The sequence below is a fragment of the Radiomyces spectabilis genome (genome assembly GCF_025331425.1).
Source record: "Radiomyces spectabilis strain NRRL 2753 chromosome Unknown BYT42scaffold_9, whole genome shotgun sequence".
In the NCBI taxonomy this organism is placed as follows: Eukaryota; Fungi; Mucoromycota; class Mucoromycetes; order Mucorales; family Radiomycetaceae; genus Radiomyces; species Radiomyces spectabilis.
The window spans coordinates 591,694-618,701 of record NW_026251934.1 but is presented as its reverse complement, the minus strand read 5'-3'; the positions used below and the strand labels follow the sequence as shown (position 1 = coordinate 618,701).

At 46.0% G+C, this 27,008-nt stretch overlaps 8 protein-coding genes across 8 annotated transcripts; 7 read left to right on the top strand and 1 right to left on the bottom strand.

The window, feature by feature from the left end:
- Nucleotides 1-5,696: 5,696 nt before the first annotated feature.
- Nucleotides 5,697-6,720, top strand: BYT42DRAFT_499316 (uncharacterized protein; the record flags this gene model as incomplete). Its single annotated transcript, XM_051564630.1, has 4 exons — nucleotides 5,697-5,999; nucleotides 6,075-6,193; nucleotides 6,245-6,334; nucleotides 6,471-6,720. The coding sequence occupies 4 exons, from the start codon at nucleotides 5,697-5,699 to the stop codon at nucleotides 6,718-6,720; spliced, it is 762 nt and encodes a 253-aa protein (XP_051421611.1).
- Nucleotides 6,721-9,258: 2,538 nt separating this feature from the next.
- On the top strand, nucleotides 9,259-10,210 carry BYT42DRAFT_400755 (uncharacterized protein). Its single transcript, XM_051563399.1, has 3 exons — nucleotides 9,259-9,489; nucleotides 9,565-10,087; nucleotides 10,177-10,210. The coding sequence occupies exons 1-2, from the start codon at nucleotides 9,351-9,353 to the stop codon at nucleotides 9,999-10,001; spliced, it is 576 nt and encodes a 191-aa protein (XP_051421610.1). The 5' UTR covers nucleotides 9,259-9,350; the 3' UTR covers nucleotides 10,002-10,087; nucleotides 10,177-10,210.
- BYT42DRAFT_400766 (uncharacterized protein) lies at nucleotides 9,944-10,762 on the top strand. The gene is made up of 2 exons (XM_051563401.1): nucleotides 9,944-10,087; nucleotides 10,177-10,762. The coding sequence occupies exons 1-2, from the start codon at nucleotides 10,047-10,049 to the stop codon at nucleotides 10,676-10,678; spliced, it is 543 nt and encodes a 180-aa protein (XP_051421609.1). The 5' UTR covers nucleotides 9,944-10,046; the 3' UTR covers nucleotides 10,679-10,762.
- On the top strand, nucleotides 10,703-11,779 carry BYT42DRAFT_400763 (uncharacterized protein). Its single transcript, XM_051563400.1, has 2 exons — nucleotides 10,703-11,431; nucleotides 11,506-11,779. The coding sequence occupies exons 1-2, from the start codon at nucleotides 10,847-10,849 to the stop codon at nucleotides 11,629-11,631; spliced, it is 711 nt and encodes a 236-aa protein (XP_051421608.1). The 5' UTR covers nucleotides 10,703-10,846; the 3' UTR covers nucleotides 11,632-11,779.
- A 199-nt stretch (nucleotides 11,780-11,978) lies between these two features.
- Nucleotides 11,979-12,884, top strand: BYT42DRAFT_606279 (40S ribosomal protein S11; the record flags this gene model as incomplete). Its single annotated transcript, XM_051571144.1, has 3 exons — nucleotides 11,979-11,990; nucleotides 12,078-12,412; nucleotides 12,573-12,884. The coding sequence occupies 3 exons, from the start codon at nucleotides 11,979-11,981 to the stop codon at nucleotides 12,682-12,684; spliced, it is 459 nt and encodes a 152-aa protein (XP_051421607.1). The 3' UTR covers nucleotides 12,685-12,884.
- Nucleotides 12,885-13,462: 578 nt separating this feature from the next.
- BYT42DRAFT_576015 (uncharacterized protein) lies at nucleotides 13,463-22,287 on the top strand. The gene is made up of 2 exons (XM_051569009.1): nucleotides 13,463-16,129; nucleotides 16,212-22,287. The coding sequence occupies exons 1-2, from the start codon at nucleotides 13,631-13,633 to the stop codon at nucleotides 22,200-22,202; spliced, it is 8,490 nt and encodes a 2,829-aa protein (XP_051421606.1). The 5' UTR covers nucleotides 13,463-13,630; the 3' UTR covers nucleotides 22,203-22,287.
- A 1,290-nt stretch (nucleotides 22,288-23,577) lies between these two features.
- BYT42DRAFT_499449 (uncharacterized protein) lies at nucleotides 23,578-25,140 on the top strand (the record flags this gene model as incomplete). The annotated part of the gene is made up of 2 exons (XM_051564640.1): nucleotides 23,578-23,798; nucleotides 23,907-25,140. The coding sequence occupies 2 exons, from the start codon at nucleotides 23,578-23,580 to the stop codon at nucleotides 25,138-25,140; spliced, it is 1,455 nt and encodes a 484-aa protein (XP_051421605.1).
- Nucleotides 25,141-25,674: 534 nt separating this feature from the next.
- BYT42DRAFT_576009 (hydroxyacylglutathione hydrolase) lies at nucleotides 25,675-27,004 on the bottom strand. Its single transcript, XM_051569008.1, has 5 exons — nucleotides 26,770-27,004; nucleotides 26,667-26,704; nucleotides 26,509-26,584; nucleotides 26,178-26,426; nucleotides 25,675-26,107 (listed from the first exon to the last, which is right to left on the bottom strand). Exons 1-5 carry the CDS (start codon nucleotides 26,853-26,855, stop codon nucleotides 25,747-25,749), a joined length of 810 nt encoding a protein of 269 aa, XP_051421604.1. The 5' UTR covers nucleotides 26,856-27,004; the 3' UTR covers nucleotides 25,675-25,746.
- Between the last annotated feature and the right edge of the window lie 4 nt (nucleotides 27,005-27,008).

Sequence of the window (27,008 nt, the reverse complement as noted above, 5' to 3'; positions counted from 1 at the left end):
ATTCAAGGACTTAACGATCCAGCTGTTGGCTGTCAAACACTTCGCGGTAGACAATGTTCTTGGTGCATACTTCTGTAGATCGATCGTTTGCATCCCGAACGATCAAGATTTTTATCGCTGATGGTCTACGTACGCGTGACATAGCAACATATAGCTGCCCATGGGCAAACACCGGAACCGGTAGGAATAGTCCGATAGCATCGAACGTTTGTCCTTGTGCCTTGTTTATTGTCATTGCAAACGCGACGCGGATGGGAAATTGGCGCCGCTTGAAATGAATTCCATTTTCGTCCGATTCGTTGGTCAAAGTGACTCGAGGGATGAACACGCGATTTCCAACATTCACGCCAGTTGCGATTTCTGCTTCGATGACATGGGGTTGGAATGAACGGCAAATCAATCGGGTTCCGTTGCAGAGCCCTTTTGTGACATCGATATTGCGTAGCAACATGATAGGACAACCGACTTTGAGGATCAATCGATGGGGTGGTAGGCTCGCCGGACTCATGGAGTTCAGAATTTCCACTTGGTGAAATAATTGCTCTTCTTCAGAGTCCATGCTGTCGGCACTTCGATAGATACGCACTTCACCTGGAAATCTCTCGATAACTTTTTCGTTCAGAAAAGCCTGAATTTTTTGGTGTCAAGATAGCTCGTTCAATTAAGAATTCGGCTGCTGGAACGTTTCGAAGGCTGGCGCCGTATACTGCACTGATGAGGTCGCTCGAATCGGAGGATGGCAATAACATTTCTGTTGGGATTTGGATGCCCCTGTTTCCATGGTTCGGTTCCAGTCCGTTGCCAATGCGCAGAAGGTATGTGGCAAAGTTCTCTAGAATCTCTGCATCCTCGTTATTGACCAAGCGTGCCTGTTGAACGCGCATGTTGGTGTTTAAGCGTAGGATTTCGACCGAAGACCAAAAAGAAGCTTTGTTCAAGCACTGCTCGACAGTTTGTGGACGCGTTGCCCTCGGAATGACCGGAAGAACCTGACGAAAATTGCCACCAAAAACGACAGTCTTTTCTCCGAATGGAACATGCTGCAGAGCGGGATCTCTGGTTGCCATCAAGTCTTGCAATGTACGGCTAACGGCTTCGAAAACGTGTCGGCTCATCATTGTAGCTTCATCCCAGACAATCAACTCTGCCTGATACATCAACTATGCTTTTTCGGATCGTCGTGGGATATGGCACATTGAATGCTGGTGTACTTTCAACGGAATGCCGAACTGTGAGTGAGCCGTTCGTCCACCACGCAACAATAATGCAGCAGTGCCACTTGAAGCCACAGCAAGAGCTATTCTGCCTTGTTGACGTACTGCAATAAGGATACTGTCGAAGAGGAAGGTCTTGCCTGTGCCACCAGGACCGTCAACGAAGAACAATCGGGCTGATGCATTGCTTCCATGCGAGACACTGTGGATGATTGCATCGTGTACGGCACGTTGGTTTTCGTTCAAGCGTTCATGACTTCCAGGTGCGTTGGCGGCATCTGCGATAAGATCGTATTGCTCTCTTATGAGTCGAAGCTGAGAACGGCGTCCCATTCTGTCAATTTCTTGGCGAGCAGGGAGAACAAAACCATCATAATTGAGCAAAGAACTTGACTGACGGTTGAGATGATCTTCAATGTCAAGCAACGCGCGATCGTACACGGTTTGCGGTGCCGCCACTTGATCGACGTCGCCCGGATTTTGGGTTCTCCAGAAATGAATGTAGTCCTCTGCCAACTGCTGATGGAACTGCATCCATAGCTCAAAAGGATTGGGTGCCTGAAATTCACTGACAACGACGGCAAACAAAAACCGAAGAGCGTACGGCATCTGGTAGGTGGCCGCTTCCTGAAGACTGTTGTACCACTCTTCATTCCCTTCGAGAAGTCCTAACCGTCGTGCTGCTGCTTGATAAGTTGCCATAATGGCACCATTCACTGTTCGGAGGTGTTCGAAGCTTTGAGCTCCGGGGACACTATAGAGCAACATCCGAAGATAATATTTCTCTACTTGGCGAGGTGAAACCGCATACACGCGCCCGATCGTATCACCAAATCCACGCTGTCGGGGTTCCCATCTACGGGATCTCGAATGGTAAACGTACTGAGCGGGAAAGTCGGGATACAGGAGAAGTCGTGCCTGAGGATCCATTCGATTTCGTGCAAACCACGCAGTCAACGTTGTTTCGCGCTGACGATCGGCAACGACTTGAGGGGTTTCATCCTCTCGAAACTGCACAGCCTGCTCGTTTTCAAGATGAACGGCTAGGCGTTGCGTGCTTGGGTATTCACGGTGCATCGAAAATGAAAGTAATCTATGGACGGCCTCGGCAGCTGAAACATAACGTGCATCGATAAAACGTGTGATTTCGTCCACTTGCTCTTGAGCATTTCGGTCGTTGTCAACACGATGCATTGCTGCTGATGCACGATCGTGACCCTTGTATACATACTTGTACAGGTATTTGACGCTTTCCAGAGAAGTGCAGATCTCGACGTTGATGTGAGCGTTATACCTTGCACAGAGGTATGGATTGTGGGGAACAACCCATCTGTTATCCAGTTCGACATGGTTCTTGACCACGAAATCACCATTGTCGCGGCGACGGTATAAAGGGTAACCCCTGTGATTCTCGATAGTTGCTTCGTTGAAGGAACGCGGATAAGCTTCTTACAGGAGCCGTTTTCCATGCATGGAGCCCTGGGATGCATTATTCCACACGGACCGTGCATCATACACTTGCTAATGGTATCATAGAGATCTGGATATCTCTCTCTGTCCGGCAATTCAGCTGACACGATATTATCGTAATCATCGAGCGTTCGTGGCTTGTCGTCCGGATGTAACACCAAAAGCAGATGGAGGTGCGGTAATCCTCGTTTTTGAAATTCCACAGTATGGACATGGGCAACTACCCTACCCAAAACATGCTTCTTGGTCAAATCTTCCATGAGAGCTTTACGCTTCATGTTAAAAACTCGAGCGCAAAGGTCGGGCCGATCAACAGCTGTCTGGAGTGGAGCCAACTCGTCCTGAATTTCCATCCACTGAGGATTGCAAGTGAAAGTAATAAAGAGATCCGGCTGCCCGCATCGACGTACGATATTCATCGCATCATGGTAAAGTTGGCGCATGTGTCTCGGGCTGCCAATGAAGGTGGATGGGAGAATGACCCTTTGCCCGACGTTTTGGAGGTCATTGTCGCCGAGTTCTACCGCATCTACGATACCTCGGTGCAGTTCCGTGCGCAGGTTTGCCTGGTTTAGCCGCAAATACGTGAGTCGGTTCTGTTCCATTTTTGCATACATATCCACTATATATTGCTGGAAAAATCGGCCGTACAGGTGCAAATCGTGGCTGTTATCGCGCATCATCAGACGGTAGCTATACCATTGCATGACGGTAATGCTTCGACCGCTTGGCGAGCGTGAGTGGATGTTCCACCCGAGATCACCATGCGGGAACATGAGGATATAGTGGAGCGCGTCGTAGTACTGGTGCATTTCACTGATGCGTTGAAGCCCATAGCTTCTCGATCGGAGCACAATATCGCGGCTACTGTTTGGTGTGATCGTACTGTCTACCAGGATCACTCCAACTTCGCTAACCGTGGGTGCATTGTAACGACGAACATCAGGCGTGTTTTCCGCACTTATGAGTAGCCTCACATCTACGGCTTCCTCAGATTCACGCAAGACCTGGGCCATCGACTGCAGCAACGGCACGAACGGGTTGACTTCGGTAAGCAGATCTTGTAGAATGAGAAGGGTGGCATTCTGCAGATAGGGTGCCACAGCATGCCGGTGTCTAAGTTGTGTGTTGGAATCATAAATGTACATTTGGGCAAACGCAGGGGTATGACTCTCGGTTGGTGGTAGTAGACCACCGATCTGGTGGTAAATGCCACCTTGGATACGGTAGCAGTAGGGCTTCGATCTATGAATTCATGTGGGGTGACTATTGTTTCATCCATGGAAAACCATATATTTTTGTCTTCAATTTTATCTTTCTTCTTTTGATTTTCTCTCTCTCTTTCTGTTTGCTTGATAAACCCTCACTATCATTGTATCAAGATCCCATCTGCATCCATTATCCAGACCATTCTTATCCCCTGTATATAACTTGGTTGAATCGACTACAATCCTCAAAAAGGTAAGCGTCGAGTGGTCTACCATCGATTTTGCTCCGGCAAAACAGACTTGGGGACTCTCGATATCTGGAATCCAACTCGAAGTTACCGTCACTTCTGGCCACGTCAATAATTTTTTGCCTGCTCAAGCTGACACCACCGATCCATCGCTTAACTGTCCCTGGAAGCAATTTTATTTTCCGCATCGAAGAAGCTTGCCTCTGGTTCGTATCATCTTTTTTTTTTTGTCCGGTTCACCATTTGCTTCAAAGGCAAGTCCAATTTCTTTTCCTTTGCTATGATGTAATGAACGTATACTAATTCAAATTTTTTCAATGTCATATAATCCAAGTCATGTCAAGCGATCAATAGCTATTGCAAACTCAAATAACAAAGGTAAAATATCTTGACGAGAATTTGAATCAATCAAAGAGCTTACTAACTCATTTTTTTAAATACCCAACATACCCACACATCTTTCTAGATCTATCATAGCCTGGGCGGGATGGAACTGAGGGGGGGAACCAATGCTGCCCTGCGCGTGTTCAGAAACAAATCAGGTTGCAACGTATGCCATAAGGTTGTCATTAATATACCGAAGTTCCGTCAAGAGTTCTCGCCCAGGTTATGCCGTGTATGCGTTAGGCTTTTTGTCTGACGAAAGTCCCTCAATGTAAGAGGGCGGCCTCCGGTGGCAGGCGGCATCCATTGCACAGCGGGTGTACGGCTTGTTAGAAGAGTAGACATTTGTTAAATGATTTGCCATTTCATATTGTTAAAGTCTTGTCAAAGTTGGGTCGGTCATGCCTAAATTTGGTAATTCCAGCAGGGAGAATACTCGAAATTTTTTGAAGACATTTGGGTTTCACACGAATATCATTTTTGCATGACATCAGGCTCAAAATCAGCGGCCCTTTCTTTCTGAAATGACTGTACTGAACGAAAAGTAAGGCAAAAAGTTGCTGCTCACCAGCCAAAAAAAAAAAAATAAAAAATAAAAAATCACTGCGTATTTTTCCTGAATCCCTTTTTTTCCCACTCTTTTTTTCCTAGAATTTTTTAGCAATGACGACGACGTGTCGCCGTTGTCAGGAATCGTTTCCAACGCAGAGCAAGCGTGATTCACATGTCGTGGAGCAGCACGTTTCATGTGTCAGGATCGGTAAGTATCAATCCAAAATCGGTTCCAATAGCTCCTAACACTCCTTGCCAATAAACAACCTCCAGGTGAAACAATCGCTACCCGTAACAACGGCAGATTTACTTGCCCTGTTTGCGGAAAGAGTTCGAAGAATGCAAGGACTTTCAACATCCACTTGAAGAGGCACAGGCTATCTGGCAAGAACATCTTCGATTCTGTCCCACCACCTTCAACAAATGCTGTGCCAGCACCGATAGCCGATAATATACCAGCATCTGGCACCCAAGAATCTCCATCAATCACACAAGAAACCCCATATTCGAATAATGCTGGCGCAAATATCTTAGCAGCCAGTACAAGTGTCCCTTCATCTGATGGTATCGTATTTGCTTTGGATTTTCTTCGACCGGCTGATAATGATCGGTTGATCTTCATGGACACGGATATATCCTCCAGGTTTCACGAGTTCCAGCTCTTCATCAAGAGAAAAATCAATCGCAAAGAGCATTTGACCATGGAGGAAAACGTGCAGCACATTCTCGCTTTGTCACACATCCTACTCCTGAAACCAGCTCGTACACACGCCGATCTTCATGAATACATCAGTTTGAATACATGCGACGCTCTAGCAGCGCACATCTTGACAAGCAACAGCATCGTTAATCATAAGTTTCCCGCGATAACAAAGACAAAGCTTGAACAAATTGTGGAGAAAGTGACCGCTGGCGTGTCTATGGTAAGTTCTATGTCAGTTGAGTAGAAGAGAAATTAGGTTAGCGATGAGAATAACGATGATCATCAACTGCTGTAGAATGCTTCCAATGAAACAAGATCCTGCTCGCGACTCGATGCCAACCGTCAAATCACAGCATTGTTGGAAGGTGACACAATGAATTCGACTAACAAGATCCTGTTAGCTGTAAGGAACATGTAAGTCTCAGAAAACTGGACTAAGAACGGTCTAACTCATTGATACTGCAGGGTGGAGACGCTTCCCCGACGTGTTTGTGGAGAAGGTCCACAAGAAACGGAGCTAATTACGAGGCATCTTCAGTCAAGTCTGACGCCATTGTTTGAAGATATTGACAGAGATGTCATCTTCCGATGGTATGTGGAGCATTGCAATGGAAGAGAAGTGATTGCTGAAAAACAATGCGAAAAGATAGGAGATTCGACATTCATGGTCTAACCTGCTTCATATTAATAGGACATCAGTCAGCGATGATGACAAACCAGCAATGATACGACCAGATGCATCAATCAACATTATGTGTGGTGCCTCTTTGGGACGAAGGCTCGGCTGTGGTGAAGTGAAGCCGCAACATCAAGCACTCAACCATCGTTTGGTCGGACTGGATCTCGTGCGGGTTGCACATTTAGCGAAAATCGCCTCAGACAAACACAAAGCAAGAGCCACGTTTGCATTCATTGTTGTTGGTACGTTGCTACATCATTGAATGAATTGATAGTATGATCTTACAGTTTTTTTGATGTAGGCAACCACGCCACATTTTACCTCTTATTTCGTTTCCAACACCATTTATACATCATGTCTGAAGTTGAACATGTCCAGCTTCCGTTGGCATTGGATGAACTTCCTATATTTATTGCTCAACTGAACAAAATCTCCAACGTCATTGCTAGTTTTGACTATGTTCTCAACTGCGGCAGTCATGACTATGGCGATCATCCACCAACCATCCGGGATCATCTGCTTCTGGAAGCCATCGACCAAAGGACATCACGCAAAAGAAAATCAATCACCAGTCATTACAACCATTGAGTCACTCACTAGTGAACCCATGTTTCAAAGCGGCTTTTACTACGTTTCTCTTCGAGAAGACTTAGGACTCAGGGAATAAAAGGTCATCTTTATCTGTTATTCGAGCATATTGCTTAGAGGATCTGGGGAATTATTTTTAAAAAATATTTCATGAGCACATCCAATACCTTGGGTCCCTCGTCATCTTATCATCAAATATATCATATGCTCATGGCAGTTCCTTTAATAACTGGTTTTCGTGGCTAGCTTTAACTAATGCCGAGGTTGACGAAGAGAGGACGAAGGATGTGGTATAACTCGTTCCAGTTTTAAGTGTTTAGTTTATGGTTAGCAATTTTTACTGATTTTGCTGTTGAGCTGATTTGGGCAGCAATTTTTTGCTGTTTTTGCTGTTGGGAGCTTTTTGGGCAGCAATTTTTTGCTGTTTTTGCTGTTGAGCTGATTTGGGCAGCAATTTTTTGCTGTTTTTGCTGTTGAGCTGTTTCGGGCACCAATATTTTGCTTGTGGTTTTTTTTTTAGGTTCTTTTTTATTTTACTAACCCATTAGGTTTGTTCTTCCTGCCGGCGAGTTGCTGTCATAGGCAGGTCTTTGTTGGAGGAGTGAACGACGGGGAATCAAGGTGAGTCAGAATATCAAAACTGCTACGGGCCATTCATCGGGCTTCCCAATAGGCAGAAGCGGCAGCCTTTGGCCATGGAAGGCGAATGCTCCCATCATGATGCAGTCTTGATCTCCTCAAAAGTCCAGAAAGGAATCAGACTTCGATGATCTTGATGTCCTTGAGATCAGCATTTTCGGCGACTTGTTGGAGACGGCGGAAAAGGGCTTGTGGGTATTCCTTTGATATCTTGCTGCAAGTTATCAAATTGGGCTTTTGAAGTCTCAAAATAACACATAGTCGGTGACAAATTCTTTTGCAGGATGTCAAGGAGCCCGGTGAAGTGATCGATTCGACTTGGGGTTGGAGTTTCCGGTTGTGGAACATCCGGGCAGGACCTCGGAGATGAGCACGCAGGGCCTGAACCTTATGTTGGTCGTCTTGGATATTTCCCAGGGCGATGACGAACTCAAGCATGTCACGGAAGGTACGGAAGTTCTCACCTCATGGCCGTGGAATTCCATGAGTTTGGGTCGGTAAGTATTGTGTCGCAGGAGCCATGGCGTTGCTGGCAGCGTTGCTTTTCGGGGGCACTAGTGGCCAACACAGTGTGTTCAGGATAGTCATCTTGTCTTGATAAAGTGAGGTTTTGTGAGCAGCTTTCGTAAGAATGCCCCTGTAGTGAGCACCGAAATGTGTTGTGTGTCTTTCAAGTCAGGAAAATAAGTGGATAATCAGAGTGATAAAATGGATCGGTTCATAAAATATTTGAGCACCAGATATATGATTGTTGATATCTATCAGAGTAGCTCAGGTTGTCAAAATTTGTTGTCTGGAACAAGAATCAGAGAAAAAGAGTAACACCGAGTGGTTTTCGGTGTTATCATAGAGAAAATAAAAGGTGCGCCATCAGAGCGGCGTATAAGTCTCGACACAGAGAGAAAAGAATAGAAGAGATGTGTTGGTATATTATTCACGCTTTTTTTCATGCATCAGGAGGCTTGTCTGAGATTAAAAAGTCACATCAAATCTCTGGCTCTTTTTTCTGCTAGAGATAAAGAGCATCCACATTTTCAACACGTTTGTTGGCGCGAACAACACTTTCTCAACTTGGTCGGCTTCAATGTCAGGACGCTTGCACCTCTTTCATTGCTAAGCAAGCGCCGACAGTTCGTTAAGGAACGCATTGGCCTACGGCAGGCTCAGGAGAAAGGAGCTACCCAATTTACTATTGCAATGAGGCAATGGAAGCCACATTACAAAACGAAGTAAGTCGCCTGTTTTTTCACCTGTTTTCATCTTACTTATATTGCCTCTCTTTCCTTTCCAGGAAAATTAGCAAGAAAGGAAGACGATCGGAACGTCGTGCCAAAGTTATTGGGTGCACGAAGAAGAGCCAAGTTGAATGCGACGATAAGCGGTTTTCGAATTGCGGAGCGATATACAGAAAAAATCCGCAGAGAGCTCATCAACGATTTGCGTGGCTGGTCCGAGCAGTCAGCACCAAAGGAAGACGATGACCAAAGCAATAATGAGAACCACAAACAGAACGGTGCCTGAAGCGACCGGAATGAATACCATGTGGACCGGAATCAAACGAGGGACGACGAAATGGCAACTTAATTGCGTCCTGGCTCCCCGAAAGTTAACCAGAATACATGGTGCATACATCGGTGACTTGGCCGCGTTTTCCACGAATTTTCCATGATCATGATTGCAAGGCCTACTGGCGCAAAGGTGATTCCTCTTATCACATCAACATGTGGTGCACCGAGTACATGCCCCGGGAACGTTCTGGTCGCTTTCCTCAGATGCATGTTTTGGTGGTTCCCGATGGTCAAGGGTAAAGGATATTCCAATAGTACAGAGGGGTTACAAAATGCTGCGGAGCGATAAGTCATTGACATCATTTATGTAGAAGCTACGTTCACTTTTGACCGCCTTCAACGACCACTTGGCGAAATCCATCGAGCCTGGCCGCTACTTGTGCGTCGACGAATGCATGAGCCAGTGGCTCGGAAGGGGATGCTCAATTTTAAAAAGGTCCCCAGGAAACCTCATCCGGTCGGCCAGGAGTACATGTGCATTGCTGACAATCTCCCTTGCATATTACTGCGCTTGGGCTTTGTTAGTGACCCGGCCTCAAAGAAAGTCGCCACGGTCAACATCTTACAGATCGGTGTTCAATACCTGAAGAAGCATCGAAGATTCCTGATCTGGATCGCCAGAAATCGCCAGAAAACTATCCGATTGCGGCCTAGTCTCGATCATGCACGTCTTGAAAAGGCGATACTTCCACGGGGTATGTTAGACGATGATATCTTGGAAGTCCTCGGAAGCACCGGAAGACTTTGACGACCATGAGTCAGAATCCACCTCGTATCGAAGTTTGCAGCAGTAATGGATTGTCTTTTCCGGGGCACCAAGGTCAAATGCGTAGAGTAAGTGAAAATACGCTTGGATGGATTTATTAAGTAATGGAAGTAAAAAGGAGAAAGCTAATGACTACTTTTTTCTCGTCATTCTCTAGCAGAGAATTGGCGAGTGAGGCGACGAAGGCCGTAAAGATGTATAAGGAAGCAATCTTAAACATCACGTCAGCCGATACAAGAGGCAAAAAGATTGACCTCCTAATCAAATATGGATCCACACAAGGCGTTGAAATCAGTTCGAATGAATTCAAGTCACCTCAGCCAACGCCCATAGCCGCATTGCAACAACAGTGCAAAAATCTGAGAACCAACGCCGCCATCCTCAACATCATTCGATCGTTGGACCCACGCAAATCGTCTACACATGTCGCAGCAGTGGATTGGCTTGGTTCGGTGGGGTACCTCTACCTTATGGCTGACATTGATGGGCTCTATTACGCCCAGAAGGTGGGTATACTCTCTTTGCCCAGGTCGCTGCATGACGTTCCGGATTTCCGATCTACCTTGGATTCTACTTTGTTACCAGTGCGAAATTTTGAATTCTGGATCGAAAGCTACCGCTGTCTTGGCCAAACGACGAGATTTAGGCCAGCTCTGTGAACTTGTCCCCCCGTGCGATTTCAGATTGAAGAAGTTACACTTGGATGAGCACGGCTGCAAATTCTCAAGGCACCACTACACCGGTCCGTGTCACGTCGTCTGCATGCGATTTGACATCTCCATGCATTCGTTCTAGCTTGATATCGAAGCTGATGCGTACACCCATGGATGAAGATGCCACTGCAACTGAGTTGTGTTCGCGCTCCATGGATCCCTTTCTCGCTGCCTTGTTCGATGGTCTTTGTTCAAGAGAATTTTTTGTGTACGACGGGCACGATTCTCGAACCGATGGTGCCCGATGTATATGGTGTTTACAACCGCTTGCGACCCATCGCTGATATCTCAGGGCTGATCCAACCTGAACTAGGAATCTGCGTATATTCAAGATGCGCAACTCTGGAAGCGAAGCCCTGCGCAGACTTCACGTCAAGCCGACCAGACCTTTGTATCACCAAGTGCTGTGGAGTGAAGTGGAAGACCAGTCTGGCATACGGCGAGGCAAAATCTGCGGTCCAAGAAAAGAACCACTTTGGATTATGCAAGGACCTTGTCAAAGTGACTGCCTTCTGCAAAGATGCCTTAGACAAAGAATTAATGCAAGGGATTTTGGGAATCCAGATCATCGGCAGAACTGTCCAGTTATATCTTCTTACACTGCCGGCCAAAGGCCTATATGTCATGACGCAACTAGCAACAGTCAAGATCGCCGACTCACTGCAAACCTTAGCAAGCCTAATAATTGAACTACCAGAGGTACTAAGGTTCTTGATGTTTTTCATTGAGTTTGTGTGCCTGTAAGTGATGTCGCGAATGCTAAAGATCGCCAGACGCCAACTTTGCCGCGTCAAAAATTCGACCAATTGTTTACGATCTCCAAGGATGGCAAAAAGCCCTGCCATCTGAAAATTGGCAGCCGTTTGATGCGCTACCCACTTTATAAACCGAAACCATAATTGTATTCATAATACTCAATAAAAATGAGCATATGGTGCATTTCACTTCTAATCGCAGGAATTTTACCCGACGTTGAAAGGGTTCATCAACAGACTAGATTGACAGAATCAAAAATTTCAATAAACGTCTACGTGGTTATTCAAAATATTTATTTGAAATGTAAAGCTTGCCATGTCGCTGAGATAAAGGTCAAACCTAAATTTGGCAATCAGTAAACCGAATTGAGGTGAAAAAGAAAAAAAGCACGTCACAAATCGAAAAAAATTGTCACGCCGGTGTGGCAAAAAAAAAGAAAAAAAAGCCTCCAGTCGTTGACCAAAAAGATTCCTCCTCTCTCTCGATCACCATGTCCGAACAAGTAAGTATTGAATTCAGAAAGCAATGGATTACCAGCTTTGTCTTGAGAGCTTTTATTAATATGAATGTGCGACTTTTTTTTTCCTAGACCGAAAAGGCTTTCCAGAAGCAAGTTGGTATCTTCCAAAACTCCAAGATCCAAAAGCGCACCCAGCGTTGGTACAAGGATGTCGGCAACGGCTTCAAGACCCCCAAGGAGGCCAAGTTCGGTACCTACATCGACAAGAAGTGCCCTTGGGTTGGTGAAGTCAACATTCAGGGCCGTATCTTGACTGGTGTCGTGGTCTCCAACAAGATGAAGCGCACCATCGTCCTCCGTCGTGATTACCTTCACTACGTTCCCAAGTACAACCGTTACGAAAAGCGTCACAAGAACATCTCTGCTCACTTGTCCCCTGCTTTCGATAACTTGGCTGTTGAAAGGTATGTTTTGAAAACATCTTTATATTTGGATGCCCTGTTTTCGACGATTTCGATCGGCCAGTGATATCTCGGTCGACGTCAACGAGTCACAGGAAACAGATTCAATGCTTTCCAGTGTTGCGCCATTGCAGATGTCTAACTCGTATTTTTGTTTCTTTAGTGGTGATATCGTGACCATTGGTCAGTGCCGTCCCCTCTCCAAGACCGTTCGTTTCAACGTCCTCAAGGTCCAGAAGGCCAAGAGCACCAGCAAGGCTTTCCAGAAGTTCTAAGTTAGCTTATCTATTCTAGAATAAACTGACTGAACTGCGGTCAATGTTTTGGCTCAATCATTATTTGGGCGACCTTTCCTTTCTATGGATTTTATATTGGAATGATATGCTCTAATGACTGTAGCATGTCAAGAGAAATCAGGAAGATAGTGGTGGAAAGAGGGAATTTTGATTTGATTTTTCTTTTATTGAATGAATGCACATTGACCGAATTTTGGTTCTCCTTTCCTGGTGGCGTGCTTCATCCATTAGGAACAAGACATCAATATTTATGCTGCTGTACTCTCGTTGACTAACCGATTCTATTTTGATAACTCTCCTACTTGTCGCTTACTTGGTCTATTCAAAGCTTTGATCTCTGCTTGTAAAGTGCCTAATCTCGACAAAAACGACAAAGCAATGAGGCCATTGCTGGCCCACTGCTTGAATCAAATAAACGATCGCCGGTGACAACAAGCATTCATCATGTCAGTGTTCGATCTCCGTTGAATAGGCTTCATATGCTGGCGATTGAGAAAGTGGGAGGCGGCTGAAAGTCTTCAAGGAAGAATGGCTGTGTTGAGCGCCGTGGAAGGTGCTTTGTTGAGGGAGGACTTGCGCGCAAAAAAAAAAAAAAGTTCTTTTTAGATAGAGTAGCGCGATAATATCGTTGGTCAGAATACGGTTGTAAGGAGGAAATCCAGAAGTTTGATTCGGTGGTAGTACGCCTTGTGTCCCCTTTCCAATCAAGGCTGTTTATCAGCTGCTGTTGGACCATTTTCAACCATTTCCCTTTTAGCGTATTCTCTTTCTTTTCTTATTTTATTTATTATTGTTATTTTTTATTCTGACCGGTTGTATTATTCGTAATCTAAAAAAGAGATTTGTTTTTCATTTTTCATCAATCCACTGGCACGTTTTCGCCAAAAAACATATAATTTATACACCGTAATATAATAATGGAACTATGACTCTCGACCACCACGCGCCTATAGTAAACCTTGAAAAGCCCGACTCGACGTCCATGACCATGCTGGCGTGGTCTCAACGACAGCTTCAGAGTTACGTCGATCTAAGCTTGATTCACCCTATTCGTGATCTCTGCCAAGCATGGCAGGATGGCGCGGCTTTTTTGTGCCTGGCTCATCGGTTCTGCCCAGAAACGGTACCTAATCTCGTCAGCATTATCCACGACAAAGATCCTCAACGCAACCTGGCCACCGCTTTTCGGTTATTGCAAGATCGGTTCCAAGTGTCACCGTGTGTTTCGATGGATACCCTCGACAGCGATACCATCACCGCCTATCTGGGCCAACTGCGTGAAGTCATTGACCGAGAAGATTATTCATGCCAAGTGCAAATACTCACCAATCCAACGTATCAGGAGATGCCGGATGAATTCGAAAATCGTGCAGCCTTTGTCTCTAATAAAATATCACAGTTACAGCATGATCTCACCCAATTAATCTCGCTCGGCTCGAGATCCATCCGTGATAGTGACACCAGCACCCGTAGCAACGCTACCCTCCATCCTGTCCCTTCGTCATCCACCCGTTCCTCTTCCCTAAACGATACTCCCGACGATCACCATGTTGGCAACTCGCAGCATGACGTGACTAATGATTTGAACCCATCGGTTGATGAAAAAGTGGCTCAGGCACCGTCAGCCCCGCTCCAGGATGATCTCGCCACGCTCACCCAATTCGAAACCGATCTTTCGACGCTGGAAAACAAAGACTTACCGGAATTGCACGCCTACGTGCAAAGTATGCCTGAAGAAATGCGTCATCACCCGACGGTTTGCGCTCGAATGCAAGCGATCGAGGTCGCGCATACAGCTTTTGACTTGCAGTTACAGAAAGGTGCCGCCGAATTGGACGCTTACCGCAGCCATCTCATCTTTAGTCACATCTTTGCACCGATTCGGAATGATCTGGAATTTATTCAAGCCAAAATGCTGAAAACCACGACAACCGACCTCGGCATCCAAGATCTCGAGGAACGTGCTCACAATGCAGGATTGGTGATTGACCGCATCCGATCGCAGCATGTGGATTTGTTGACAAGTTCACGTGCCGAGGATCGAGCGTATCGTGCCCACTTTGATGTGCTCGTGCAGAAGTACAAGTTGATTTGTTCTTGGGTGGATGATGTACGTATCTGGTTTGTGGAAGCGGAGCGGATTCGTCAGTGGATTGAGCAACGCATTGAGCACTTGGAGGCAAAAGGCGCGCTCGACGCGTTGAACGAGGTCGAATTCGAGTTTACCATGGAACAAGTGGACCATCTGAACTCCGAGCACGAGATGTTGGAAAAAGAGGTGGAAGAATTTGACAAGGAAGACATGACACGGTTACGAGCTCATGTGAAGGCTCTGACGGGCACCGAACGCGAAAATAAGGACTTGAGTCCAGCCGACACCACCACCATTGAAATTACATTTACAACGCTCATGACCCTCGATCGCCTCATCCATCTACTCCGACGACGATCGTACGATCTTCAGATCCTTACCTTGCGCATGTTTTGGGAGCAGGAGTATATCAAATCCATCGAATGGGTGCGATATACACAGACTGAAATCAAGGAGTTTGTGCAAGGGAAAGCGCGATGGCGATCGGAAGGGCCCAAGGGCGGGGCAATCGAAGAAACGGAAGTCATGGAACAGACAGCGAGCGAACTGAAAGAGCATATCATTGGTTTGCTGATTGATCTCGAACAGCGTATAGCCGCTTTTGATCAGGGTCAATTCACCACCACCGTGAACGTGTATCAGGATATGGACGACAGCTCCAACGTTGAACTGCCGAATCATCTGGAATCGCGCCAAGTCGCTCTGGAGGAAGCATTCGAGGACGTGATCCTCCGCATTGCGTTTGCGCGCACTGTGGTCGAGCAACGGCTCAGCGTAACGGATTTTGTGTATCGTGCCGATGCGCTCAAGGCCAACGGTGAGATGATCCGGCAAGCGATCGTCACGGCGGAATCAAATGCCGACGCTGATGCCACGGACACGGAATTTACGAGACAAGTCCAGCTGTTCCAAGAGCAAGCATTGCAATTGGTAACCGAAGCCGCCACGCGGATCATTTATACCGAGACTTCCCAACCGTCAGAGCAGAAAGCCAACGCAGAAGCCAATGATAACATTCGATCGGTGATTGACGCCCGCACATCTGCCCTTGTGTTATTTGGCGAAGCATTGGATCACAAACTGGCATCGTACCGCCATGTTTTGCAAGTACATAAACGAAAACAGCAGATTCAGCAAGACATGCATCGCTTTGATACTTGGATGGATGAACGACTTGAGACTGTCAATAGATTCAAGGTCGATTTGTTTGTAGGAAAATGTACACTGGATGACACCGATCTGGCCAGGCTACAGAAAATCCGTGATGATCATCAGAGCAAGGTCAAGGCAGTTAAACATACCGATTTTCCAAAATTGCAGGACAGCATCATGGTAAGTGTATCTCAACATAACAATTATTGGTCTTTGACTGATTGACCTTATTGTCATTCCTCGTCCTTCTAAAAAAAAATAGTGGTTGCAAGAAGCCGTTTCTTCAGCTCACATTGTCAATATCGACGTGGGAACTTTTGAAGAAGAATTTGAGCGTTTACAAGCAAAATTGGCTCTACTCGAATCATTGCTCGATTACCACACCGCGGCCCTTGCTGTCCTGCAACTTCGAATTGATTGGGAACGTAGGCACAGTAAAGCGAGTCAATGGGTCGTAACGACAACCCGCAAGTTGTGGGACCTTATTACCACCAGGGCACAGTGGCAGCCATCCATGATCGAAAAGACAGTGGACAACAACGACTGGAGCAGGACAATGGAGGATTTTGCAGATATGCAACGTAAATTTTCAGATTTTGAAGGAAACCAACTCACACGTCTGAATCAAGCATTCGTGTCGTTCATGCAGAGTCTGAAGGATATCGTCGACAACCATTCACATGTTCAGAACGACGCAGACACACACAGCATAGAACACGTACAACGGCGTCAAGACATACTGCATGAAAGTATCGGGCATTTCTCGGAGTCCATGGCGTATGCTCAGGCAGTCATAGACCAACACGTTGCAATCACGCAGTTTGTTGAAAAAGTACGAGAGTTGGAATCCTCGGGTCAACAGATATTGCAGGACATAAAAATGGCATTCGACAGGATCACCACGGAAGCAGACGCGTCAGATTTCGACAATGTCATACAACAATACGGCGATATTATTCATGAGTTGTGGATGCAGAGTGGATGCGAACTCCCTTATCCTGTATGCACGCCCAGTGCTCGCACCAACTGCCCTCTGGATGAAGAGGACAATGTTCACGAAGAGATCCGTGCAGTGACACTTCAGCAATACGACCAATTGTTGCATCTGAGCAGAGAGATGCACAGCTTGAACGAAGAGTACAAACGAGCCACGTATTTACACGCTGAATTTCAACGTTGCTTGGAGCGGACGGCTGATACGGAAGTGGAGGTTGCAAGGATACGAACCAAATTGTCCACCAATGATTTGGCGCATTCGATAACGACTTGCATGAACATCTCCGTGCCCGATGAAATGACTATAACGGAAACAATGAATAGATACGATAGTATATTCAAGGCCATGAACGAAATCCTGGAGATGAACCTACCTGGGCTCATTCAACAGATCGATACGCTTGAAGAAGCTGTCCTTCAATCGGATTGTGGGCTATATGTCGATATCGCTCAATTAAAGGACGGATCCAACCAGTTGCAAATGCATGCCGAGGAAGTAGTCTGCTTGATGACGCTCAGAAAAGAAGAACTCGCAATTTATAAGACGACGATTGCTTGGAAGCGTCCATGGTTGCAAACGTATGAAGTGATGGACGAATTAACCGATGACGTCCATTCTTTCGATACTTTGCTGGGTACACAATCCAAGGAATTTTCATCCTCGCGTTGCGACTTTAAGGAAGCAGTAGAAAAACTGCAAATAGAGAACCGACAAATTGAAAAACGTTTCGTTGCCTTAGAGTCGACTGAATTTCAAACTGCTCAGTCAACGTATAACGAACTCGTCTGCATTGTCAATGACGCATCAGACAAAAAGTTTGCACACGACCTTGAAGAACTGCAGTCGTCGCTAAAGAAATCCATGGACGAATTACGAAATAGGCTCAGTTCCCAAACGCAACATCTGCACGCTTTGAATCGTCGTCTCACCATAGAGAATCGCTTACATGGATGCCTGCAGCTGTTCTCTGAGGCCGGCGACCGTATTGAGAAGTTTATTGCGGAACATGGTCGCGGATCAATGCGCTCCAAGACCGATGAAGCAGCCAAAGAATTTAATGATCCATTGAATCTCTTGCATTCGGAGGCCACCGCTGCTATCGATAGGAACCAAGAAGTACTTGATCAAGTGGCGCAGGATGAGATGGTATGGTGTGACAGCACTCGCGAATTACAAACAGCTGTTGAGACGAATATGGAGATATTGCGTGAACATCTTGCCTTTGCAAAGGCAGTTATGGATCAACGTGTCATTCTTGCGCAATACTTGGAAGCCATCGAGCGCCTTGAGCAAAAGGGCGAGGACATCAAAGCCAAGATCCTCAATGCGGAGAGTACAGACACGGATATTGACCAGGAAGTCGATGGATACGCCAATGAAATTGACCATGCCATCCGGCAGCAAGACATCTGCATCACTTACCCTGTCCGAAGCTTTTCCGGGTATGAGCCGGCGTCGCGTGAATTGGATGAACGTAGTAATGCTTCTATTCAAGGCATGATCCATGCTCGTCAAGCACGACTGCAAGAAATGTTGGTCTCTGTACAATCGATTCTCGAGTCGAAGAAACGGTTGTCACGTCGGAAAGCCATTGAAGCGGCTTATTACGCTGAAGCCACTGTCGTTCAGCAATGGATCGTGACGAAAAAAGAAGAGCTCGAGCGAGCCATGGCCCGCATTGGCTCCCCTACCTTTGCGGTCGATTGTGAAGTGCTTGATTCAGTATGCACCAACGTACGGTCCATTGAGTCTGCCTTGACGACGTACAGTGCTGCTTACACTTCTTTGAAATCATTGATTCCGAAAGCGCAAACCATGATTGAGAACGACGCTTTCGAGGGCGACGAAAAATCGCTGGCCGAAGCTGATGTGGATAACATGCAGGTAGAGCAGGGCAAAATCGATCATCTGTGGTGCGAACTTCAGGACAACGTACAGTCATCTCAACAAACCTTATCCATCTTGCAACGGACGTCCGAATTCATGAAATCAGTGGATAGCGTTCGTATACAGTGTGCCTCTATCCGCGAATCATTGGACGAACCGCAATGCCCTAATATGGATAACGATCACCTCAGACAATGCAGAGAAAAACTACAAAAAATGAGAACTGAGACGATCGAACGATTGCAAGCTCAATTGGTGGATGAAAAGCGAAAACAAGACCAACATCAAAGCGATGCCGCCAGCAGCTCGGCAATTCAGGAGATGCAAGATGCATTGGCAGATATAGAGGGTCTATCGCGAGATATTTTACAGTTCATTGAAACCACTCATGCGCGTTTCTCCGTTTTGCACAGGCAGCGGCAGTGTAGGGAACTGTTGCAAAAACTGGAAGCATTTGTCGGCGAGACAATGAATCTATTGCAGACAACGCGCGATGAACAGCTCAGAAAAATTGAAATCGAATCTACGGACTGCAACCAGCTTTTGAAAACATGCAACTCGGTGAATCGATCCATTGATGATTACATCAAACTGCTTGATGAACAGCGTCTGTTGGTTCGTTGGATGCATGAACATGACGTGGACGATATGCAAGCGATTGATCAAGAGTCGGAAAAACTGAAGCATGGATGGGACGAACTGCTGCAAAATCTTTTTGACACGAGAAGATGGGCAGCGACGGTTGGTCAGTGGTACGATTTGCAGGCACTGCTAGATCAAATACAACGCGAAAACGTAGTGGCCCTACAACAAAAACTGTCTACTGTCGATGTAACAGCCAAGGACAGCGGTAAATCCCTAAACGATCTCTCCACCGAACTACAGCTGGTCCATGCCAAGTTGGAACGGGCGACGATGACAGCAGATAGCATTCAAAGCGGGATCGAAGATTATGACGAACCCCATAGACTCCATTTCAAAGATTGGTTGGATGGTATTTCGGCAACTTTGGGAAATTTGAAAGAGGCGTTATCGATGAAGGAAAAGGAACGAGAAGTATTCATCTGGCACCAAGGCTATCGACAATGGTTGCTGGCAATCCAAGAAACGGCTCAGCAACTCGACCAATCATCCAGTGAACGTGTAGCAGCCATCCGCGAGTATACCTTGAAACAGGATGCAGGAACGCTCTACCGCAAGCAAGCGACACTCTTTGGAACAGCGGAAACAACGTACAAGGATGTCTGTGAACAATTTGTCAATCGGGATCAGCGAAAGAAGGACCAAGAATCGGCGAACCTGGAAACCGATGACAATGCTATTGAAAAATCTGTCGAGGAGACACTGGCTTCTCTCCAAAATAGACTGCATGTCGAAGAAACTGTGATGGATGTCATGCGTCGATTCGTAGGACTGAGCAAGAGTAAATCGGATATTGTATTGTGGATTGACAACTGCAGCAAGGTGATTGATGACCTGTCCAAAGACGAAATGATGGATGAAGCCGAAATGCTGCAGGAACTGCACGATGTGGAAACGAAGATTGCCGGATTCGACAAGACGGTCCATTCCTTTGAGGGCATGTACCAGACACTGCAGGATACTATCTCAGACATCGATACGAAACATGAAACCAGTAGCATGGCAATAGCTCATTTGCAAGATTTGGCGACCATGCAACTGCAGGAGACCAAAGACTACTGGAAAAAAGTCAACACACTGTTGGATAATTTGAAGGTCCAGACCACCAAGACGCAATTCCAGCTGAATATTGTGCGCAAATTCAAACACATCACACTGCTCCTTGGGGAAACGCGCGACCAGTTGAGCAATTTGATCATTTTTGATGATCGAGACACTGCCATATCACCTCATCAATTGCTCCGATTATTACGCGAATCTGAAGTCAAGCCATTGGCCAAATCACTCGACACGATTGATTCGCATAACACGGAAAAGTTGATGAACGACATTCGTGAGCTGGACGAGATGCTCGATGCGCTGGAGGATGATAAGACATTTATTCAACAACGGGCCGAGGTGGAGGCGGCCATGGCCAGTTTGCTGCAATCGATCGCCGACAAGCAACAGCAAGTCACTCGAGGATTGACGATTGGACGATATTTGGCGGTGACAGATAACACGGAAGTGTTGCTGAGCTCGTTGGAAGAAGCGATTGAAAAAGCGGCCCCTTATCGAGCGACGATGATCGGAAGTAATTTCAGCAAGGCCGATTTGCAAGCGAAACGTATCGAGCTTGATGCTCGGTATAAATACTACGAACGAAAGATTACCGAAAGTTTAGAAGCAGCTACACACGAGGGGTCGCTGGTCGACGCCGAAGATGGATATCATCAAGCGATTTCGAAACAACTAGACGAGTTACACCAACGATGGCATACAGTCCAAAGCCAAGTCAAAGCACGCAAAACGGAGCTTATTCACATCATGGAATCGGCGGCTGAGCAAGACACCACAAAAAAGATTCGTATTCGAAAATCGTCCTTGCCTACACGTAAAGCGTCGTCCTTCCTGCGAGACCGCGATGTGTCTTCACCTTCACGATTAACACCGACAAGCAGTACATCCAGTACAAGAACCACGCCGTCCGTTTCCAGTAAACTTGTTCCTTCATCGTTGTCTTCGGGAATTCCAGGCAACGGACGTGTACTGAGCAGTCGATACTTATCGCCGGCCTCGACGCACCGCAAGCAGCAGGCTTCCAAATCGGCCACGAGTTTGAAACCACCGGCCATTCACGGACCTCAAACTCCGCCTAATTCATATGTGGCCGATCCCGACAACGATTTGGATATAGAAATTGGTCGCATTGTCAACGAAGCGCCGTATCGAGTCAAGGTGAAAATGGTGCCTGGCGAAGTCGGCCGTTACTGGTTTGGTGATGCGAATCCTAAACTGTGCTACTGTCGAGTATTGAAAAGCAAGATGGTGATGGTGCGAGTCGGTGGTGGTTGGACGGAACTATCCCAATTTCTCAGGGATCATGCGTTGTTGGAAGGGGATTTTATTCCGAAATCTCGAAGAAATTTTGGGGAAGAGAAAAAGACGCAGCAAAAGCCTCCGACCATTCAAGAAGGATTTATTGAAACTCGACGTGCTCAGCTTCCTTCGGGTCGACCGATGCCTCGCAGCCATCGAAGCACTTCACCGAATCCTCCGGTGGACAGTTCCCGTTCCACCCCGCCTCATCTTCAGACGGGATACAAGGACGGAGATCGGTTTATCGCTATGGATCGTCACGGGAACCAACTGGAAGTGAAAATGACCAAATTCGATGTAGGACATGTGAGCGAAGTGACGAAACGACGATTGGCAAGGCGAAAGGACATGGCAAAAGATATACAGTAACCATGGGGTTCTTAAACACTCGTTATTGGACAAGTCTTACAAAAATTACTGCAAGTTACTCCTTATTTTTTGGCTTAAAAGTTTCAGAAATTCAAAAAAGTTTTTTTAATACAAAAAAAAAAAAATCTCCAAATGGAGTGAATTCTATCTTGGTGGTGCTTATTTCTTTTACTCCATGGAAAAAAAATGTAACCATGCGCGAGCAAATAGAAATGAATGGAGTGCATTCGATTTGTTGTGCCTTGACATAATACTAATGCATCGGTTGTTGCACCAACGCACAAACCTTCTGAGTGACCCTTCACTTTTTAGATTGACACATTTTTTTTTTTGGCCCTACCCGAGTCAACTTTTATTTGACTTTCTTTTGACGGATCTTGAAGCGATCCCACTCTATATTCTTTATCATGTTTTGATTGGTTCTTGGTTAAGAACCGACAGTGGAATAAGCGGATTCCCATTTTTATACAGACTCACTAACATCGTTGATTGGCTATAGTTTGAACATCAACAATCTAGGTGTATTTTTTTTTTTTTTTTTTTTTTTTTGCTTGTTCTGTTGGATTGATCCCACGAGGCGGGGTGGGGGGTTGCGAGAGCAAATTGAACCAAAAGATTGTTGGTAAGAAAAAAGAAAAAGGCCCATCGCTTTTTCCTTCTTCTCCTTTGCTCCGTTTTCACTTGGCTCAATTTTTTTTTCTTCTCTTTTTACGTCTCTGTGAATTCTCCCCACTCCCTTTTTTTAAAGCGTCCCTTTTGCCCATCTTCAGTGAATGAACGTGCACGAAAAAGAGTGGAGTGCCTCAGGCGGGTCACAATCCCATTTTCACCCGTCATTGCCGTCACCGATGCATCCACCGACGCATCACCAGTATATGCCTTCACCATCGCAACTTCCACCTTCGATGCATGCTGCGCCGCCCGTTGATATGAGTTCCAGTTATATGCATGGTTACTCCCATACGACGTATGTAGCCTCGATACAACAGTTACTATTTTTTTTTCTTGTCTTTTTTGGCACGTCCCCCGATTTGAGGAGGCGACAGTCCCATTTTTCCCCCCTTACCGGAAAGCTAACTTTATATTTTCATGTTTTTCTTTCTTTTCTCGTCCTACTTCTCTTACACCAATTTGTCTCTTTTTTATTCACTAGTTCGACGACCTCGCAGTCTGCTCCGACCAGCTCTTTCAGTACCCCTTCGCACGACTCCGTGGCGTATATGCAAGCAACTCCAAGTGGTGAAAAATCCGAATCTTCTCCGAACAGACCATATTCTGGGTAACTATCCTATTACGCTTTGTATAATGTTTCACTATTTTCTCAATTTTTTTTTTTTTTTTTTTTTTTTTTTTTTTTTGTGGGTGCAGGTACACCATGTCACAACCCACCACACCTAGACCTTCCGGTTCAACCGCTCACGTAGAAACTCCGGGAACCGAGGAGTCTAAGCCAAATACCACCGCTGTTTACCCTTCCAATGCTCATGTCGCCATTCGACGAAGACGTAAAGAATCTGTCTACATGCAAGATGACAGTCCTCCCTTTGGAGCCACCAAATATCACGGTAATCTTTATGGTCTCGACCGAAAAACACAGTAAGTTCCTCTTTTTTTTCGTTTGAAAAATGAAAAAAAAAGAAGTATGAATATGAGAACGGTGGATCTAACTTTTATTTGTGTTTTTTCGTGTTTTTTCTTATTCAGGTTAAAGGTTCATTTGCAATCAAAAGTGGACCGCGGGTTTTTCATGGCTGACAATGACTGGACGTGTTACCGTCGCAACTATTTTCAAGTCAGCAGTACATTCGCGTTGCAAGGCTATGGTATGATTTATGATGGACAAGAATTGCCTTGTCTTGTGGAAGTAGAAGGTCAACTGCATCCTGTTCAGGCCTTCATGCTCGGGATTAATGCGCGTATCGCGAACAGTGATAAAAAAATCACATTGATTCAGCATACCCCCAAGCGTGACAAAGGGCCTCAAACTGTACCGGAACCTAAACCTATTCGACCGGGAGGCAACTTGACCCTCAGTACTATCGGTACCGATCAAACCATGGTTACCTTTGAACGTGTGCAATTTAAATCCGCCACCGCCAACAACGGCAAACGAAGGGCCGCTCAACAATACTATGTTCTGACCGTGGTGCTGTACGCAAAAATCGAATCGGGGGCTTTGGTCACCGTGTGTTCCACCCAGTCGGCGCCTCTGGTGGTTCGTGGTCGCAGTCCAGGTCATTACGCTGAAGCTGACGCGAACACTAGTCGATCCAACCCTCCCAGCGACGTCCTTCCATCTCCTTACGGTAATCGTCCGCCCCATTTTATGCAATCAGGCATGATGCATTCGGGTGAATATTCACCTTACGAAGATTATTCGGGTATGGCCTATGGTGGTGCTGCGCCACCGCCACCACCATCGGGTCCGCCGCCACCGCCTCACTTTGGTCATATGCATCCGCCTCCACCTCCACCGGCGGGAACGTCGTCCATGCTACCCATTATGCCTGCTTCGTCCGCACCCCCGCCGCCTTCGTCGCAACCCCATTCGCCTTACAGTCCGGCCCACGGTCATGGGCCATTTGCGATCAACGAACGGCAGGTGCATGAACCTGCTTCCTCGGACGTGTATGCGTCGTCTCCTTACGCTGAGAATGGACCCAACCCACCCGCCAAGTACGGTGCACCTCATCAACGTGTTCAATCGATGCCCGAACATGACCATTGGGCGAGAATGCGCATGGCCTCCAATACCAGTAATGCAAGCATTGAAAGTGCTCCTAGTGGGCCATCCTATATGAACGGACATCATGCGCATGAGCATCCATATTATTCCCATCCAATGCCTTATGCACATTATCCTCCTCCACAGTCGCCGGGCGCACCTCAACCACCGTATCCCGGTTATGACGCACGACCAGTGTCAATGCAAAGGTAAATAGAAAAAAATTTCAGCCCATCTTTTTTTTTCTGTGCAACATTGATATTTTTTATTGACATATTTGTTGCATAGTTTACCACCCGTGTCGGAACATCATCCCGGAAATGGGTATCCTGCGTTTTACAACGATATGCATTGGCGATCACATCACGAACCACATGATATGCGTCCCATTCATCATTACCAGGACGAAGGAGCAAAATCCTCGCATACCAGTAACCTACCTTCTCGCGATCCTACTGACCCTAACAAGCCCTTCGATATGCCACCCAAGCCGATAAAGCCAGAGGTGACCCGAGGTCAATCACCCGTGACAGAAGAATCACAACAACACCAATGATCAAAAGGATACAGGCTAAATAATTAAAAGCCAACGCGAAAGAAAAGAAAAAAAGAGGGACAACAAGGGTTGATACGATGGATACCAGTATTTTTCATGTTTTTATTACATCAAGTTTGTTATAAATGTTTTTATTTCAATGCATACATCGACCAGAATCGATAAAAAAAAACGCTTTTGCTTTAGGGATTTGCTATTAGAAAATGGATGGAAAGTTGTTGGACGAAATCGTTTTTCTGTTTATTAGCTTATGTTGTACAATTTTAAGAGCGATCTTTCATTTTACGCAATAAGCCCAACACTTCCTGTGCAGGTGCAGGTTTGTCGGACTTCAAGACAGCTTGACGTACGGAAGGGGCTTCCACACGAAGGAAAGGATTGGTAAGCTTCTCATTTTTGATTGTGGAAGGAGTTGTGCATTCGGTCTTTTGGGCCCATTCCCATTTTTCCTGCATCTCCTTGTTGTCAGGTTCCACCGTGCGTGCAAACTTTAAATTGGCTCGCGTATATTCGTGACCAAAGTAAACCTTGGTTTCATCAGGCAACTCCATTAAAGCCGAAAGAGCCTTCCACATGTCGGATGGTGAACCTTCGAAAAAGCGACCACACCCGGATGAAAACAAACTAATGAAACCCAGTCGCTCAAGGTTACCCACAATGTTTCCCTATCACTTGCTACGCATCTCAACTTTACCAGTCACCAGTGAAAACGGCATCTCCTGTCTTGTCCTTGACATGGTAGCAGACGTGATCCATTGTGTGACCGGCCGTCGGCATCGGTTGAATTTGAAGGTGACCAATCTCCAGTTTATCCCCGGCTCTCACAATATCCGTGACACCCTGCACTTGCTCCGAACCACCATAGCATTTTAAATCTTGATGGAGTTGTAACATTTTTTTGTTTCCGCCAGCGTGGTCAGCATGGTGATGAGTCGTTAAGATACTACGATGTGAAAAAATATTGAGCATGTGAAAAGGAAAAAGTTTGTCGCCCGGTTGCCGATTGCATGAATGGGATTTTTTACCTAACTAATTGATAGTCCGGATATTCTTTCAAAGCATCCAAAACTTTGTTGGGTTCTACTGGATCGACGGCCGCAGCTAATCATGAGATGTAACAAGAACGAAAGCTAAGATGTCGTACGTACGCTATGTATATTTTATTTTGATTATTGAAACAAACCTTTTTTGCTGCTTTCATCCAAAAGCAAGTAAGCGTAGCTAGAATTTGAATATGAGAATATAGTCAAGGGAGCAAAAGGCCCTCGGTGTGTGTGTGGGCTTACTTGTCAGAGAAGCAAGGAACAGGTTTAACAATCATTTTTTGAGTAGAGGAAGTAGAAAAAGCCCGAGTAAACACACGGGAAAGCATCGTGCTATTATATGAAAAAACGCGAGAAAAAAAGTTTGTGTGGTAAAAAAAAAATCTCAAGTGATGACACACATTTGACGCAACTCCGCCCAGGGAACTCGCAGTCACTGGATATGCAGCAAATTGGGCAAATCCTCGGACAAAATCCACCCC